Source organism: Lutra lutra, chromosome 3, assembly GCF_902655055.1.
Source record: "Lutra lutra chromosome 3, mLutLut1.2, whole genome shotgun sequence".
NCBI classification, from domain to species: Eukaryota; Metazoa; Chordata; class Mammalia; order Carnivora; family Mustelidae; genus Lutra; species Lutra lutra.
Window position 1 is genome coordinate 197,839,812 of NC_062280.1, and position 15,620 is coordinate 197,855,431.

Here is a 15,620-nt window from a genome sequence, read left to right on the forward strand (position 1 = left end):
TAAGGACGACACCACGAGGGACCCCACAGTGTGTGTGCCGACGATGGAGAGTCCCTGCAGAGTGTTGACGAAACAGTGGGCAAAACTGAGCGGACAGGGTAAGGCAGGGATATTCAGGTCCTGGTTGATGACAGAGCTGAGAAAGAGGCCTGTGAGGCTTTCTGGAGAGAATTTAAGCGAGATGAAGGGGAGGTCAATCATGTCAGAGCCGGACATGGAGGAGCAGGTCTCAGCGGACTCCAGGTTGCATGTGAGGAGGTGGACGCGTGGCGGGGCCCATGGAGCAGGATCAACGGGGAATGTGTGGCAGCAGTGGGGCGTGGGAACCCCTGGGCTTCCGGCATGGTCGGGACACCTGCCCTGTGCCATCCGGCAGGCCGTTCCCCCTGCTGGTGTGCAGTACAGGCAGGTGCTGATGGAGTTTTAGAGGCACATGAACTTCCCATCGTTAGTTCATAAATGCTAGCGGCAGCCTTAGTGCGTCTGAGGTGACTCGGGGAAGATGTCCCAGGACAGCCGGAAGCAAGTGCAAGAAAGCACACATGTGTGGTAGCAGGACGGAGGGGCTGGCCGGGAAGGGAGACCGGGATGCAGTGGTCCCGTGGGAGGGAAGCCTCGGGATGGCAGGACCCCGGGGGAAGCCATGTCAAGGAGGGAGAAATGGGTGGTATTGGGTGCTGCACAGTGATCAGGTTATATGGGAACAGAGAAATGCAGCGGGAGGAGAAAACCCTGAAATACAGTTACTGGATCTGATGTATAAAATGGTCGCTACCTTGACACACGGGGTCTCGACAAAGTGGTGCGTTTGGAAACAGGGCCCGAGTGCCGAGGTCGGAGACCATCCCCGGACAGAGAAGTGATTCAGCTTTGACTGTGGCTGGAACGCAAACCCGCCCCTGCTGAAATCCGCAACCCCGCACCGGATTGCAGAGAATTCCGCACTTAAGTGTCATTTTTCAAAAAGGTAAAATCGAGACTCTTGTACCAAGATAAGGCATCGCAAAGATTTTATTCAGCTTCTTAGGAAAAGAGGGAACTAATCAGGTGTTAAAGCCAGTTCAAGTGAAAATCTGATTTACGCGGATTTATCTCCTCTACTGACAAAATTTCTTTGCACTGCCAAGACAAATGTCATCTGTGTGGCTTTGGACAGGAATTACTGGTGTTCTCAGTTTCCCGCGGCTTATGTTCTAGCCCTCCAGAGCTGTAACATAGCTTAGTTGAAAGCAATGACTTATCACACCTCTATGAATCTAAGTAAATTCCAGGGGTCCCCTCGACAATGCCCAGCATTCAACGGAGAGGACTCCCAAGAACGAGACGGTGTCTTGTTCACCATTGCTTCGGGTACTGACCTATTGCACAATTGTGTTAATTTTAATTTATAGTCCTCAAAGGAAGTAATGTAAGAGGTGAACCCCAGGCAAACCAGCTTTCTAAGGGTGTGTACGTCAGAGCTGTGTGGTATGTTAGTGGACGTGAAGAGACTGCTCATTTGTTAATGCCTATTTTAATCATGTCTCTTTTTTTTAAAGATTTTATTTATTTGAGGGAGAGATGGAGAGTGCATGTGTATACACACACACAAATGTGGGAGTAGGGGGAGGGAGAGGGCCCGGGAGAATCTAAAACAGGCTCCACACCCAGCACAGAGCCCAACGTGGGGCTCAATCTCACGGATCTCATGACCCTGAGATCATGACCTGAGCTGAGATCAAGAGTTGGACCCTTAACCGACTTAAGCGACCTTAAATTAAAACTTTAATTAAATATATCAGTACCTATCAGTGATAGGTAAATTAAAATTTCTGTGCAGTATGTACTTACGATGGGATATTATTCAGCCTTAAAAGTGAAGGAATTACCATTTATAACAACACAGATGAACCTGGAGTTTCACAGAAACACAAAAAAGACAAATGCAGAAAGGCAAGTACTGTATGAGCTCACTTCCATGCGAAATCCAAAATAGTCCAGCTTGTCAAGGCAGAGAGTGGGCTGCTGGGGGCAGAGGGAATGGGGAGAAGACAAGGGGCACAAAGTTTCAGTTCTGCAAGGTGAGTATGTCCTAGAGACCTGTACATCATCATGCCTACAGCTGACAATACTATATTATATACTTAAATTTTTTTCTAAGAGGGTAGATCTTATATTGCATATTCCATTCACAAATAAATACACAAACAGAACTAAAGAGGGTGGGAGGAACTTTCAGAGCAGATGGGTATGTTTATGGCATAGATGGTGGTGATGACATCACAGATTTATCCTTATTTCCAAACTGATCCAGTTAAATACAGTAAAAATGTACAGCTTTTTGTCAGCCATACCTCAGCAAAGCGGTTCTAAAAAACATAACTATGGCTGACCCTTGAACATGTTCAGTGTGGGAGTTAGGGGCGCTGAACCCCATGCAGTCAAAAGTCTGAGTATAACTTTCAACTCCCCCAAACTACCAACAGCTTACTGTTGATTAGAAGCCTTACCAATACCATGACGGTCGATTCGCACATGTATTCTGTACGTATTATATAATGTATTCTTAGAAGGAAGCAAGCTAGAGAAAAGAAAATGTTAAGAAAATCAGAAGGCAGGGCTCCTGGGTGGCTCAGTGGGTTAAGCGTCTGCCTCCGTCTCAGGTCATGATCCCAGGGACCTGGGATCCAGCCCCACATTGGGCTCTCTGCTCCACAGGGAGCCTGCTTCCCGCTCTGCGTGCTTTCTGCCTACTTGTCATCTCACTCTCTCTGTTAAATAAAATCTTTTAAAAAAAAAGTGTCTTTAATAAAAAAAGAAAAAGAAAGAAAATCAGGAGGCAAAGAAAACACACAGCGGCACACTATGAAAAAAATCTGTGTGTCAGCGGAGCCACGCGGTTCAGACCCGTGTGGTTCAGACGTCACTGTGATCCTCTCTGAAATCAACCGACATAATTAGGTGCAGACACTGATCTCCAAGTCATCATTCAAGCCTGTCACAGACTCTCAAAGTGGATGTTCAAGAGACGGTTTCATTGTTACTGAAGCCGTGGAATCTCAGTGCAGGTCCAGACTGTTCTGGTGAGGAGCAGAGCCATTCTCCTTTGTGATCTGCTACCGAGTCATAATGACAGTGACATTCTGAACAGCAGGTTCATACGGCAGTAAGTAACTCACTCGATGTCTGAAATAGGCATAAATTTATTGGAATAATAAAACTGGTGTTAGCTACCAGTCTCCATAAAATGTTCTAGCCATGTCCACAGAAAGGATTGCCCTCTGTTTGATAGGGAGAGAAAACAACGGAATAACAAAACTTTCTAGCCAACAAATTGACCTGTCTCGGTTTCCTGTCCCTACTCAAAAAATAGATGGTCACGCTGACCCTGGTAGGTCTTTGAAAGGAGGAAATTGCTTTTAAAATAGGATAATTTTACCCGAACTGCATAGCTTAAAGAGGTCTCTCATTTAAAGGCTTGAACAACCAATGAACATCTGTCCTTTCAGTTTAACTCAGTGAGATGTTCTTGTACCTGATAAATACAGGCTGTGCCCGCACCAGTAATTCTGCAAAGCACAGAGGAGGAAGGACACAAGCCTGTCTGGTCCGTGCAGGCCGACCGTGCTCAGGGACCTCCCGGGCGCAGGTCACGAGCCCAGGAGCTGCAGCAGTGGGGTCTCTGACCATAACCGTTATCTCAGCCCCATCACAACTTCCGTGCCCCAAAAGGGCACGGTCTTCAGTGCCCTCCATGGTAGATGACTCTGGAGTGCCAGGCGTGCCCGGGTGGGGTTTCTGTGTAGGAAAACACTCAAGGGCTCTATCCAGAGCGAACTCAAACCTAGCTGAGGTCAGTGGTAGGCCTGCTCGGTGTACATTCCCCGCGGGGGCTTTCTCATTCAGTGTTTCCCTTTCATTCCTTTTTTGAATACATAGAACAGCAATTCAAATGAAAGGGAGGGACCGGACGTGAAGTAAGAGAACTTGAGAGCCTTGTCATGTAAATTCTTAGCAGACGTGCATGGCAGTACTGGCAGATCCCAGGAGCTAAGGTCTAGTCTAGCATTCCTTTTTTTTTTTTTTTTTTTTTTTTTTAATTCACCTCCTCCTGCGTTGTCTGGGGTGGGAACCCCTGGCTTGATGACACAGATGCGTGAGTGAGTCCCCTGGGATAAGGCTGCGTCTCCAGGCGGCCGGGCTGCTGGGCCACAGGCTCAGGGCCCAGTTGCTTCCCGGGAGGGAGGCTACTGAGGGAATGGGCGCATCTGGAATCCCAGCTGCACTCACACCCACCGCCCTCGCCCCATTGGCCAGCCCTGTGTCCCACCAGCCGGTACAGCAGCAGCTGAAGCACAAGCAAACCCCGCACCTTCCTCAGAGCTCACAGAGGGCCAGCGGCACGAAGCCGGGGAATTCGCAGTGACTGGGAAGGGCTCGGCTAAGCCTCTCGGGAACTGCAGGATACCTTCACCCCTCCGTGCCACCTCCTTCCTCCTCCTCGTGGGACTCTCTCCACAGTGGTGTGCGAGCCAGACTTTGAGTGTGAATGTTGGATGCTGTGTTTTAGTCTTAACTGATAAATGCCTAACAATGATGGCTGTGATGACATTGAAGTTATACCGTAATGTTATCAACATAATAGTAGCAGAAACAGCTCTCACCCCCACCGGATGAGGGAGAGAGTAGGAGGGAGGGACGGAAGGTGGGGAGAAAGGAGAGAGAGAGAAGAAGGGAGGGAAAGAGAGAGAGAAGAAGGAAGAGAGAAAAAGGGAGAGAGACAGGGAGGAAGAGAGAAAGGGACTAACCCCAAAGCTGAAGACGTGGAACGTGAGGGACGACCATGGAGTCAGGCTTTTCCAGGTTGTGTCTTAGCGGTATTCCTCATTTATATATTATTTCGCCCGATAGTCCCCTTTGTCCTCTCAAGCCCAAAAGCAAAAGGGGCAAGGGTCTCATTTTACCTCATCTCCCACATTCCTTAGTAGAAGCCAGATTAGCCGCTAGCCCTGCTATAAACTACCTGAAGGTGTCACACGGCTTTGACCAATGTCCTGGGATTTTGAGAATTCCGTGTCGATGTGCGGAAACCTGGCATCACACCCGGAATTTGTAGGCATTTTGTTACTCTCCCTCCCTCCATCTCTCCTGCTCCCCTGCTTCATTTCCAACCCTGGAGACCCGCCCATGGCAGGGTGGGAGGCCCCTCACTCTGCCAGCAGATGGCCCCGGTGTGGGCTGTGGGGTGACACGGCGGGGCAGGGGGGCGGGCGGCTCTTCCCAGCACCTCCCCACTCTTCCCGAGGACTGTCCTCCTGGGGCTCTTGAACCGGGAGGCACATGGGAATGTGAAATGCCACTGTGTCTTTGAATGGCGCGTCTGTGTTTCTAAAGATGACAGCAGCCTATTTGCCATAATTTGGAAAGAGCTGGGAAGTCAGTCTTGACCAGTGGCCTCAGGAGGAGGCCTGGGACTGTCCTAGTGCCTTTTTCCTTTAACCGAGTCATACACAGTTCCTGATGAGCACGGAGAGGCTTAATGTGGATCCCAGTAGATGTGAAAATAAACTCGTGTCCAGAGTCCAGGCCTGCACCGTCTAGGAGGCCCCAAAGCTGTAGCAGCAGACAGCTGTGTCCCCTTCCTGTCTTTCCAGTAAATAGCCAGGAGCAGTCGTGGGTAGGCGGACACAGGAGATGCCCCAGTTCATGGATCAGGCTGTTGAGCCCCAGGCAGAGGGCACAGCAGGTGCAAAGGAATGTGGGAAGGCCGGACGTGGAGCTGTGGGAAGCTGGGAGAGGACCAGGCCAGGCGACGGGGGGCGTGCACGAGGTGAAGGCTCCGCACGGGGAGCAGGCCCGGCCCTCCGCAGGACGGAGAGCTCAGGGGATGAATGCCGGACCAGCTGCCATGGGAGGTGGGGTCTTTAACCCCGAGTCACGGGAAGAAGAGAGAGAATGTGCACACTTAGGGAACACGATGCATTTTTGTGTGAATGATGATTTTTTAGCAATTTTTTCTCTTTGCTTTCGCATTGTCTTTTAAAAAAAAAAAGTGTCCCTCTTTAGTTGAAAGGCCCTTCTGCAAAGCCTGTCTCTCTCTGCCTCGTTTCTTTTCCTTCTCTGCTCCCCCAAGTCGAAGTAGATTTTATTTCTCCCCCAAGCCCTCTGTGCTCCTTTTCCTTCCTACTTCTCACTATTTTCATGATGCATGTCAGTCCCGTTGCTAGGCAGCTGTTCCACGCAACCCACCACTCAGCATTCTGAATGCTGGAAATTAGCCCCAAATAGCTAGAAAATCACCCCTCCGCACCTGCACTGTGTGTGCTGTGGGAGCTAGCATAGGAGCAGCAAAACGAGCGGTCCCGGCAAGTCCTCACAACAAGGCAGATGCATCCCCGTTCCAGGGCAGACAGACAGCCTCGTTTCTGGCAAGGTGGAAAGCCCCACGGTGCCCTATGGGGAAGTCTCAAGGAGATGGTTCTGGAAGAAACCCCATCGTTGTCCTATCAGAGCTAAACAGGAATGAACCCAATAATCGGGAGAAAAACAGCAATACTCCCAAATAAGCATGAGCAGAACGTAGGCTTTGCGTATTTCTATAAATGTTGCCTACGGGCTCTCTGGTTCTTCTCCGACCCTGAAGAAGAAAACCCCCCAAACACTTCGCTTGGTTGTACCTGCCCCTCGAGCCGTTGACCTTTTCCTTCATCCATGCTCGAGTCACCAGAGCCCTGAGCTTGTGCCCACACCCTCTGCTGCAGTCTCGGTGCCATCCCTGCCCTTCCCCTCCCCGCTCTGCCCTTCCTGGCTGCCTCCCCCTCCCAACCTCCCCTCTAGGGCTCCAGCAACACCCCCTCTCTCTTTCCGTGGATTACCCCGTCCCGTCCCTGAGGGATGAGGTTAATGGTGCTCCCTAAACCTCATTTTGTTGTTCCTGACTAAATAAAATAGGGCCCCTATAAGAAAATTTCATGAGGTCTTGAATTAAAACCACATCTTTTCTGAGATATAATTTTGGCCATAAAGGTCATCCATGATCATAGGCAGTCAAATGAGAGGGTTGCTTTGCCCATCCTGGTAAGCTGCACATGTCTTGGCAGGGTACCTTGCTCATAATTGGTGCTTAATAAATATTTGCTGACTAGAATTAAATTTTAAGGGGTTTAGAGACCAAAACTTTCACAACAAAATTGTGCTCGAGTGTGAAGAGATGAAGCCAATATTCAGCACACAAACCATGTCAGAGAAACTGCATCTGAGGTGGGGTTTGTTGTTGTTTTTAGTGGTTTTGTTGTGTTTTGTTTGTAAACATTAGCTCGATACACATACCTTGTATTTTTCTAAGGAAGTGACTCTACGGTTCCACGGTGGGCTTCTTACAGGAGTCAACTGAGTCTCTACTTTGTTTAGCCTGCCTCTGTGGTCACCCCGTAAGCTCTGTTTTGTCTCTAAGCTCATGAGAAATAGCACGTCCGAGTTCTGCTTGAAGCTAGAAGGATCACTTTGGAAAAGACAAATACTTACCCACGTCCCTTAGGTTCTCCTGCACACGTCTGTCATCGCTCTGCCCTCCCTCTTCCGCTTTCTGTCTGCCCCGCTCAGACCGCAGGGACCCCGAGCAAACACTACAGACGACGGGGTCCTTCCACCCACAATTTTTGCCAACGACCAGGATGTCTGTTATGATTCCCGAGTCACCCTGTACCCGGTGGTGCGTGTGGGTTGAGGAGAGTTTTCGTACTTGAACCCTTGGTGTCCAGAGGGTACTTAATGACTAGCCTGCAGGTGAGAGAGCTTTCCGGAACTGTGCTAGAACTCGCCACCCAACCCTAGGCCTCATCCAATATTGGCCATCGGGGCCGTGGGCTGTCTGGGGGGAGGGAAGTTGAAAGTCAGCAGACACGTTCACAAGGGAAGCCAGACACAGCGTTCGGTTTCGGCCTCAGGGACCCACAAGGACTCAGTATGAGGAGACGTCTTCTGGACGGTGGGCAACGTCCTGGCCACGAGGCAGTGGCTGGTGACAGGCGAAAGGGGCCCCAGCGGAGCGACTGGCAAGCAGGCAGGCAGAGACTATCTCGGGGCGTTGGCTGACTTCAGTGACCCCGTCCTTGGGGCTCCAGCGGAATTCTTCCTGCGCCCTCCTCCGTGGCGTTGACCGCCACCCCCCAGTCTGAAGCAGCCGCTGTCTCCGGGGCTCCATCTCCACGAATGTCACTTCTGTCCTCCAGCTTCACAGGCGCCGCTCCCCTCCCTCCCGCATCCGCATCCGTCCATCAGGAAACCCCACTGTTTGCCGCCGGCCTTGGACTGCACCCACCCAGCTCCTCCCGCTAACACTGCCTTCCTCCTGGGCTGCGGGAAGGGCCTCTAGAGAGACCCCCAGGCTGTCCGTCCGCTGTACATGACCACGCCCAGGCCGCCAGCTCCTGGGGACCCTTCTGGAGTCCCAGGGTAGGACCCATCTGCTCAAATCACTGTGTACTGGGGCTCCCAGGGTTAGAGCCGAGGGCTTAGAGTCACCTGCAAGGTCACCTTCTTCCTGTGAATCTGCCCCTGGACCTTTCCTCGGCCTTCTCTGCTCCAGCTGCAGCCACTGCCCTGGGGTTGCTCACACGGGCACACACGACCCCGCTCAGGGCTTGTGGGTTTTCTGTTCCCTCAGCCGGGGTTCCCATTCCCCGGAGGGCCCCACAGCTCCCTTCCCTGCCGGAAGATACCTGCTCTCAGTGAAAACTCTCCTGCCCCGTTTTTCTCCTTCTCTCTCGTTGTATCTGACATGGCTCCTCATCAGGCGAATGATTTCTGGTCTTCCCGTCTCCATCACAGGATGTAAGGATCCTCATCGGACGCATTCCATGTGCGTATCTTGTGCTCAGCCAGTACTGCTGTGCATGTTGGCTCATTGATTGAATGAGCCCAAAAGAATGAGCCCGGGACCCGGGCTCTGGACATGGAATTAGATCCCAGTGATTCCCTCCAACCCAAACCAGGACAAGGCAACAGTGAGCTGTTCAGGAGACTTGACGTTGACATCTTCGAGTCAGCTGATCTGTCTCAGACATGGGCAGGTACCAGCCTGAACACAGAGCTCTTCGGTGGGTCGAGGATGACAGAGGCTGAGAGGGTGGAGGGAATGGAAGCTTCAGAATCCCACGTCCATTCACACCTACACTCAGCAGCCACACACTGTCCCAGGCTCATTCTTAACCCCTTGTTCTTGGGTTGGAGTTTCTGTGAGATCCTGTTTTAGCTCAGTGATTGACCTGGGACACCACCCAGAGATGACACGCATGTTCCAAATAGCAAGATGTTTTTAATTACATTAAAATAGAGGCCCTCACTCGGGATGATGTGTTTGTCTTTTCAGTTGAAATGTCAGAATTATACCATTTTAGATGTCACAAGAACAATATAAAGCAAGGGGGAAAGCCCCTGGTGTAAGATCTTTGTTCTGACTTGTTCAAACTGTCTTCAGATACTTGAATTACGTCAGTTCAGTTCTCCGTGATAATGAGCGGAGCTCCAGAATGAGACAATTGTAAGAGAATAAAAAGATAATTTGAATGATTTCATTTCATTGTGTGACTCTGGCTAAATGGTAGGAACGTGCTGGCTTTCCTGAGCGCTTGAATGAGTCTGTATTTCATTCTGAGCTGAGTTTTCCGTCAGAGGCCCAGCCACCTGAAGGTCGGAGACCTGGAATTCTCTTCTCTGCAGGTCTGGTGTGCTGCTGATGCCGAGTGATAACCTCTTCTGTCTCTCACGCCCTAGCCCTTCCCTTTCCGCTCTAGAACCATCTGGGGCCAGGGGCTTGTTGGTTCCTGCCTAAACCGCGTCAGTGATGGCTGAGAGACCGAGATGGCCCGTTATACACCTAATCTGTATCTGCTCAGTGACGTGTGCCTGTCACATGACCACAATTCCGGGTGGGCCCACCCCACTGCCCTCTGCACACAAAACTCCCAGTCCTGGCCCTTCACACACACACACACGCACACGCGCACACACACGCACGTGCATGCACGCCCCATTCCACCCATTGTGTCTGTTCTCTTCTACCCTGGAGACACCCTTATCTCTCCTGCAATGACCATACACTAAGACCAGTAGACAAGATAGACACCAACTCCAGTGCCTATTGCATAGGAAATCCCATTCTTGCTGCGTATTTAAAAAAAAAAGAAAAAGAAAAAGAAAAAGAAAAGAAAAGAAAATCACTGAATACTTCCGTATTCCACAGATCACTTCAGTCCGTTTGGTGTGATCCAAATGTGAGCGAGATTTTTCCCGTCCTTGCCTCTGGCACGCTCCTGTTCGCGTCCAGGCTCTGCTCCCTGCTCTTTTCACGGCCTCCTGTGCCCTGAGTCCGATACAGGAGCAAAATTCCGCGTGTAAGAAGGAAGGGTTGTGGCTGACGTTGATGCATTTCATCTGACGTGTGGCTACCGAGATTAGATGGTTGTCGGCCCAGGTCGACTAACAGACTGAGGGCTCAGCGCTGACGCTAAGGATGGAAAAAGGAAATAAATGTCTGCTACTGACAAATTCACAATAGGTGTGTTTCTCGGAGTGCTTTCTACGACAGACCCACGGTGACTACGGCGGTGCCCACCCCGTGCTGGGCACTCCCTGCATGCGGACACTGACAGAACCCTAGAGGGGGAGCACTGTGGGGTGGCGGTCGGGGGGCACAGGTCCAGGGCTCTCCTGGCTGCTAAGAGGGAGCCCGGTGGATACTGGATACAAACGGGGAAGCGATGCACTTGCTTCCTTCCTTGCTCTAAGGAAGCAAATAACTCGTTTTAGAAATTGCCAAATTTGCTGCAACAAACCTCAGATGGAAATCAAAGACATTTTACAGAAAGTCACAGAGAACTTAAGCGATTTACCTTTGGGCATTAAATTCCCAAAGCAGCCCAACGTGGGAATCGTAAACACAGTCCAACTAAATGCAATTACACGAACCCTTGCCTGTTTCTTCTTCTCTGTCCCTCCCCCTCCTCCTCCACCTCCCCTCCCCTTCCTCCCCCCTTTCCCCATCTTCCTCTTCCTCCTTCTCTTCTTCCTCCATATTCTAACACAGTTTACCTCCACGCCAGGTTAAATAACATGCATACAAGGGAAATTTTACATCGATTTTTTAAGTGGCTGGTAGAATTTTGAAGGGCATTTAAAAAATCCATAAAAAACCATTATATTGCCATGGATTTCAGCTCAGGAATGTCAGTTATTCAGAGGAACTTTAAATAAATAAATAAACAAACAAACAAATGTCCTTCTAGAGGATTGATAATACCCAATAGGTAACATAATGGGCAGAGCCACTCTAGATCCCACTTGAATAAAACTTCCAGATGTTCTGATATCCACATTATAGATTCTTACTACCTCTAGGTTCATTTCAAATGGTCATAAGAAATTCTAAGATTTCTTAAAAGGCATATTTTTAAGAGCATTCTAAATATTTACATGAAAACTAGGAGTTTTCTTTCCTTCGGTTTCTTCCGTTAACTGGTTTCCGTCAGTGCCTCATAACAGTGTTAAACCTGTGCGAAAGGATTGAAACACGTATTTGGCTCATTTTAAAAACTCATCCTCACGTGGCAGAAGCGGGTTATTTCGCGGTTGGACGAGGCTCAGCGCATGGCGGATGGAGACTTGGGGCTCGGGGGATCAAGGGGTTTGGGGGACGTTTTAAGAAACAGTGTGACCGAGATGACCCTGCCGGACAGAAGAAGCATTTGCTTGACACACTCAGTCACGGCTTTCGTGTCCCTGCTGCTTTCCGCAGGTACAAGCCGCTGGCCCATACGCTCCCGGGGGAGAAGCAGCCGCTGTCTGCCGCAGAGAAGTGTCGCCTCGTTCTCCAGCGGTGCAAACTGCAAGGCTGGCAGGTGAGTGACCAGCGGGCGACCTGGCGTCGCGGCTCGGGATTCCAATGAACCAGCTGGGTCCCCGTGGGTGCCAGCAGCCTCCGTAGCAAAAACGGGAACACGTTTGCGACGAGCCACTGGCATGGTCCCTGGGAGCACATGGGTCTTTTGGATTTTCACGGTGTGTCGCGTGTGGTGGCGGACTTGCGAGGGGGCCCGCGGGCTCCCTCCACGGCGCGGACGAGAAGTTCATGCCGCATGTTGTTGGCCCGTGTGTCAGTCCCCTTGTCACTTGGGCTTTCTAAGGGAGTGAGCAGAGAGCAGACGAGGGCATTGGTTTCTTGGCCCCTCGCCTGGATTCTGCCTTCTTCAGACCCGCTCCCTGGCTCGTCCAGGGCTGGGAGGCCCCTGTTTGCAGCTTCTCAGCTGCCACACATGGGAAAGGTCACTGTCCCTTCTACCTCACTCCATGGCAAAAGGTCTGTGTCTGGAAATATTCAGTCTTTCGTGTGACCCCTTGGTTGGCAGAGTCCAGGGGCCCGTGGGAGCAAGAGCTCCTCCTTCCAGAAGGAAGAACTAACACGACACAGAAGAGCCTGAGGGGGCTCCCCAGAAACAGCGGGGGATAGTTCTGATTTTGTTCAGCACCTGAAACAACATCAGAATGTTGTCTGTGACGAGTGTGGAGAATGGGAGCTTCAAAACTTCTGAAAGCATTTGGGAATGTCCTAGCGATTCAGGAATGGGAAACAGAAGAAAGACGCAGACGTCAGGAGGCCCAGGACGTCTCCGGCCACAGAACAGCAGAACGCACCCGCGTGGCAGAGAGTGTGGTGGCCAATCGCTTTGGCAAAATTAACAATTACCAAAAAGCAGCCATAAATGTCATGTTGGAAAGCCATGGGGCATCTCCAAGAGACAACATAAGATAAGATAACAAACGAGGCCAGAGATGCGGGCTTCCCTTCTGATGGTTCCGAATCACTGGTTGTATGTGGCAGCGTCCACTCTAGGTTGACACGGGGGCGGGGACCGTGGGGCTGGCATTGGCCCTTCCTGCATCTGCGGCAAAGGACATGGAACCTGGAATGTCAGACCGATGACTGATGACTCCGCTGTCTGTGCCACCCAGTCTCTCTCTCTATTATCTTCTTTCCTTTTCCTTTGTTTTCAACTAATAATGGGACGAGCTTTAAATAGTCTGAAGGCGGAGGCGCATGCTGTCTGTAGGAGTCGTGTACTCAGAGGTTGGATTGGAAAGGGAGTGAGGGGGAGTCACTAACGTGGGACGGTGTCCGCTCACCGCTCTGGAGCCGGGGGCAGGAGAGGCAGGTTCACAAACAGAACGGTGACACGGGCTCCAGGAAGCAGACGTCATCGTGACTGAATCACTGCTGGGATTTTTAAGTCTTTGGGCAGTAGTGGTTCCTGAACACGTAACTCTGAGATTTTCTTGTATTTTTTTCCCTTTAAAGTATATTCCGAGGGACGCCTGGGTGGCACGGTCGGTCAAGGGTCTGACTCTTGGTTTCGGCTCAGGTTGTGATGTCAGGGTCCTGAGATGGAGCCCTGCATCAGGCTCTGCTGAGCTCGGCGTCTGCTTGAGATTCTCTCTCTCCCTCCACCCCTCCTGCTCGTCCTCTTCCCATTCTCTCTCTCTCAGAAAAGAAGAAGAAGAAGAAGAAGAAGAAGAAGAAGAAGAAGAAAGACTCACAGATAAGGATAATATGCTTTATTAATATTGAAAGGCGGCATGGGTTATGGAGAAAAGGCGAGGGCATCTGGAAGAGTTGTTCCCCCAGCAGGTGGTAAGCCCGGTGTGCAACACGTATCAGTCCTCTGATCAGGGTCCCACACAGGTGCCTCCTGACAGCCATTCCTTCTGCACCGCTGTATGGGCTGGGACACTCGAAATCGCAGCTGGGGGAGATATTATATTGCAATACGTTGGAACTTTGAAGAAGTGCATCAAAATAAAAAATGGGGATGGGTTCCCATTTCACTGCACTGGTCTGTTTTCCCCACTCCTTCACTCCCCAAAAGGAGACTAAAAATATGGGACAAAAGAAATACATGAACCCTTTTACTCTCTGCGTGTTGAGTTGTGTGTTCTGTAGTGAGTTGGTAGGAAAGACGACTTTCTTCAGCTTCTCCAAAACGTAACTTCTCGTGTACTTTCTAGGGTAAGACAGATCCTTGACTTCCTAGAAATAAAGCTTGTTCATGTTACACTTTTTTTTTAAGATTTTATTTATTTATCTGACAGAGATCACAAGTAGGAAGAGAGAGAGGAGGAAGCAGGCTCCCCGGGGAGCAGAGAGCCCGATGCGGGGCTCTTTCCCAGGACCCCGAGATCATGACCTGAGCCGAAGGCAGAGGCTTTAACCCACTGAGCCACCCAGGCGCCCCTCATGTTACATTTTTATGCTAGACAGAGAGCAAAAGAATTTGCAATGAAATAATTTATTTAATTAGAAAGAGAGAACGGGCAAGAAGGACAGAGGAGAGGGACAGGGAATCTCCCACAGACTCCATGTCCGGTGCGGAGCCCCAGGCCGGGCTCGATCTCATGACCTGCGCCGAAATCCAAAGCCACGTGTTTAACCCACTGAGCCACCCAGGTGACCCAGAAGAAGAATTTTTTAAAAACATCATTTATTCCTGATCTGGAAAGTCAGACTCGCCAGTTTCAAAAGCAAAGCGTGTGTCTGAAACGTGTCCTTCGCTGCTGGAGGAGTGGCTCTGAGTCTCCTCCCAGCGGTGAACCAGGACGCATGGACCGCGGAGCCGTGGAAGCCGCAGTGAGGTCCTAGCGGATGGCTGTCGTTTTGGAGCACGATTCCCAAATTACCGAGAATCACGATGTGTGTTTCTATTAAGCAGTCAGTGTTCATCCCTGGGTCTGAATGGTTAGCGGGAATTAATAGTCCCTCGTGCCCATATTTTTAAAAGCAGCGCTAGGAGCCAGCAGGGATCGGAGCCATCTTTACTGTGGGAAACTGCGCGGAGCGTCAGCTAGAAATTCAATTCTCTTCGCTGAAAATACGATGAGGCTCTTACTGCCGCTTTGATGGGTCTTGGAGGTGTTGGTAGTGGGCGCTTCCGCTCTCCTTTACGTAGATCAGACTCTGCGCAGGGAAGCCTTGGAGGCGTCAGCAGGGGGTCCGAGCCCCATCTTCTCCCACTTTCGTACATTGTAGCAACGCGCCTCCTTCTGTTTCAGAGGCGGAGAGAGACCTGCCCCGTTCAGTGCTGTTGGGTTTGTTTACTGATTGACTCTCCGCGGCGTTGTGGGTCTGGAGTCAGTGTGGGAGGCCCTGGAAATGTTAATATTTTATGCATGATGATTCCTCTCATCTACAGAACGCGTTACAACTATTCACAGCTTTGCCCTTCTTTGATTCAAACCTAATAACAAGGGTGCGCGGAGAAAGGAAAGTCGGCTGGGTGAACGGTAATGACCTCGTTTGAGGTAGGAGGCGATGGAGCCCTGCAGATGGGCGTGCTGGTCAAGGGACCAGGTGTGGGTAATGCTTGGTGTCAGGGAAGGGCCGTTCTGCCGAGACCCGCATCTGCGTCTTGCTGGGCTGCGGTCTTTCCACGGCGTTTGACTGCATCTGTATCTTTTAATGTAACCATCTGAAGCGCTTCCATTCAGATGACGCAACTTGAAAGGCAAAGGTTCTGCTGCGCAGCGTGAGCTTTGATCAAAGGCGCGTACGGATCTCTTTACGACTCTGAGCAGATTGTGGTCCGTGTCTTCTT

General features: G+C 50.8%; 1 protein-coding gene across 1 annotated transcript in view; it reads left to right on the top strand.

The window, feature by feature from the left end:
- Window positions 1-15,620, top strand: part of MYO16 (myosin XVI) — a 438,349-nt gene that overhangs the window by 333,603 nt on the left and 89,126 nt on the right. The window contains 1 exon segment of the mRNA XM_047720392.1: window positions 11,774-11,876. Coding sequence (XP_047576348.1) covers window positions 11,774-11,876 — 103 coding nt within the window.